The sequence below is a fragment of the Morus notabilis genome, unplaced genomic scaffold, assembly GCF_000414095.1.
Source record: "Morus notabilis unplaced genomic scaffold, ASM41409v2 Scaffold1009, whole genome shotgun sequence".
NCBI classification, from domain to species: Eukaryota; Viridiplantae; Streptophyta; class Magnoliopsida; order Rosales; family Moraceae; genus Morus; species Morus notabilis.
In genome coordinates, this window is record NW_010357868.1 from 115,838 (window position 1) to 117,880 (window position 2,043).

At 35.8% G+C, this 2,043-nt stretch overlaps 1 protein-coding gene across 1 annotated transcript in view; it reads right to left on the reverse strand.

Annotated features, from left to right (window-relative positions):
* Positions 1–391, reverse strand: part of LOC21404621 (CCR4-NOT transcription complex subunit 1) — a 19,446-nt gene extending 19,055 nt beyond the window's left edge. Inside the window, exon 1 of the mRNA XM_024177187.1 lies at positions 143–391. Coding sequence (XP_024032955.1) covers positions 143–241 — 99 coding nt within the window. The 5' untranslated portion in view covers positions 242–391. The remainder of the gene's footprint in view (positions 1–142) is intronic.
* Between the last annotated feature and the right edge of the window lie 1,652 nt (positions 392–2,043).

The window sequence follows — 2,043 nt, forward strand, 5'->3', positions numbered from 1 at the left end:
CCCCACACACATACAAGCACAGATTTCAATTGCAACGCCTAAAAATGAAGAATCAAAATACCAGAAAAGAGAAAATGAAAGTAAAAAGTGAGACAAAAAAAAATTCACACTTTGTAAGAAAATAAGCAAGATAGACGCAAACCTGAGAGAGGTCGTGAAGAACGGAGTCGGCATTTGCTTCGGTGAGGCTCTGAAGGAGTAAGCGAATCTGGTTCGCGGTGGTTGACGAAAATTTCAGCATGGCGGAACGACGGCGAGCTAGGGTTTTGGCCAGAGAGAAAGAGAGAGGAGTTACAGTGGGTGGTAGAGATTGGGGAATTTCGGAGGAGAGAAGAAGAGATTGCGAAAGAGAGAGAGATTTGGGAGAATCAACGAGTCTAAGAGAGGAAAGAGAATCGGGTGTGTGTGTGAGAGAGAGAGAGAGAGTCGAAATTAGGAGCCTAAATACTCTAAGACTTTTTTTTCGTTTTTTCTTTTTTTTTTTTTTTCCCTAAGTACTATCTAGATTTGTATTTTTTTTTTTTTTTTTTGGCTAAATCTACGATTTTGTTAGTTCCTAACTTCCTATGCCGAATTTAAAGCAACTTCTAAGTACGTTAATGTATCGTAACAGTATTGTTAAATTTATATAAAATTATGTAAAAATTAAAAAATATATAGATTTAATAATTATAAAAATCTGATTTATAGGTACACAAAATGTGCCATAAAATCTACTTTAAAAAATTTTTAGGTTTCGTTCACTTCGCAGATTCGAGTTTTTAATTTGAATTGAAATGTGACATTTTCTGATAACTTTTTACTATAGCAGAAAAAGTTAGATGTAACATTTTCTAAGAGCTTTTTACTGTAGAAACTTAAAACTAAAAACTTGAATCGGTGAAATGAACGAGGCCTAAATGTATATTTTCATTGACGTGTTTTTTCCTTGTATTATTATAAGCTTTTTTTTTACTTAGATTGTATCACAACTCCTCTATAAATTTGTCACTTGAACTTTTATGGGACGTTTGTTTCCTATATTCGTCTCTGATTCTGAATCATGATTTATGGTTCTCTACAGTGTTTTTTCTAATAAAAAATACACGTAAAACGAGAATGATTCTGAATCATGATTCCGAATACATAAACCAAACGTCCTCTTAATTTTTGATGATGGATTAATTTCAAAAAATTCCCCTAAACCATGACTCATGTAATATTTTACCCCTTAAATTTTAAAACATAACATTCACTTCTCCGAACTTTATTCCGTTAACAATTTTACCCATTCTATTACATTGAGTGGCAGAATTCACCACGTGTTTATTATTTAGTGAGATTTAAAAGTGAAATTACGCTTATACCCATCTTCGTTCAGAATCACTAGTTGTGGGTATGTTCTGAAAGTAAATCCCAAAGTCGAAACCATTCTCATGAACAGAATCAAATATGGTCTTTTGTGGATACCCTTGAGCCAATTGCTTCTTGACATGGCTTGTTGAGCCATGAGAAGTTATGGAGTAAACAGACAGCGTATTGGGTTGTGTTGGACTGAGAATGGAAGAAAACCATATATCGAAAACATCAAATTCTCATACTAAGGCCTCGTTCACTTCGCTGATTCGAGTTGATATGTGATTTTATGTGAGAGCTTTTTACTGTAGCAAAAAAGTTAGATGTGATTGTTTGTGAGAGCTTTTTACTGTAGAGAAACTCAAATTCTAAACTCGAATCAGCGAAGTGAACGGCGCCTAAAGCCTCGTAAAAGGGTATGGATATGGGTCTAAATCCTTGTAAACGGTTGGGAGACATAGACAAAACTTGCTCAACAAAACCAGTCATGGAGGGAATTGAAATAGAGCCAAATACATGTTGCTCAACGGCCTCAAAAAAGTGCCCGGGATCTGGATCAACGAACTCGGCATCGTCGGTGAAGCAAATCTTTCGGGTTTCTAGGTTTAGGTGGAAACCGGATTGCATTCTTCACCAGTGACGCAATTGATGTTTAGGTTCACGGATTTCTTCATCCACCCCAGCACGTGATCGAAGGAGCGGTTCTCC